At 40.3% G+C, this 938-nt stretch overlaps 1 protein-coding gene across 1 annotated transcript; it reads left to right on the top strand.

Annotated features, from left to right (window-relative positions):
- Positions 1-36: 36 nt before the first annotated feature.
- Positions 37-904, top strand: LOC103399282 (condensin-2 complex subunit D3-like; the record flags this gene model as incomplete). Its single annotated transcript, XM_008337991.2, has 4 exons — positions 37-210; positions 293-426; positions 609-681; positions 779-904. Coding segments are annotated over exons 1-4 (390 nt in total), but the record flags the coding sequence as incomplete, so codon positions are not given.
- Positions 905-938: the final 34 nt, after the last annotated feature.

Genomic DNA, 938 nt, shown 5'->3' with positions numbered 1-938 from the left:
TTTTTTTTAATCTATCGTGTTTAGTCAAACACAGTGGAAAACATGTTGGTAGAACGCTTGCCTTTACAGCAAGACGATCACTGGAGGATATAAAGGAGGATATTTGTCTGCTCTCTGCACAGAGACATCACCAAGCTGAAGTGCGTTCCTGAGATGGCCTTCTATGGCCTGCAGTTGCTCTGCTCACCAAAACACGGAGATCCGAAAGAGGTAAAAGCAAATGAACATAAACCTAGAGTAGAAAATTTAGATAATATTTCCTAGTGTTATGAAATATGCCTTTCTATTCCAGTCACTGCGGAGGGTTTTCCACCAACTTTTATATGTGATCCTGATGATGAGTAAAGGCAACCGAAAAAAGCCGACCCTCCTTGTCGTCAACCAGGCCATCTTATCCACTCGAGACCAAACTATAAGTTTTGTTAGGTAAGGTGCCTTTTTATTAAATAGATAATCTTAGCATAAGGTTTGTAAATAAGGAGATTAAAAAAAATTAATATGACTTTATAGTTTGTGTAGGAAAAGGCTTTATTCTGAAGCCGCTGAAACCATTTTATTTCAAATTTAGTTTTTGCAGCATTTCTTACTCCTCATATTTCTGTGGACAGTTACCTTGTGGAAGAGCTGAAGGAGTTAGCCGTACCCTTCCTGCATATCCTGTTGCAGCATATTTGTATTCAGGTGTGTTTTACAATTGCATGAATGAAATATTTCTACTACAACTCTGCCCATACTGACCAGTCACACACTGCTCATATATGTGTTTTTGGATATTCAGATGGTTGAAAAGAGTGAGTTTCGCAGCCACGGAGCCCAGGCTGTGAGCATGTTGACATCGGAGATGACGAACACGGACTACAGTCGCTTCATTCGGTGGCTTTTGAACTTCAGCCGACACCCTAAGGTAAGGTAGCTCATTGAGTGCCTGATAACAATTG

Source organism: Cynoglossus semilaevis, unplaced genomic scaffold (genome assembly GCF_000523025.1).
Source record: "Cynoglossus semilaevis isolate Cse_v1.0 unplaced genomic scaffold, Cse_v1.0 C19097082, whole genome shotgun sequence".
In the NCBI taxonomy this organism is placed as follows: domain Eukaryota; kingdom Metazoa; phylum Chordata; class Actinopteri; order Pleuronectiformes; family Cynoglossidae; genus Cynoglossus; species Cynoglossus semilaevis.
Note: the sequence above shows the minus strand (reverse complement) of the source record. Positions and strands in the feature narration are given on the sequence as shown.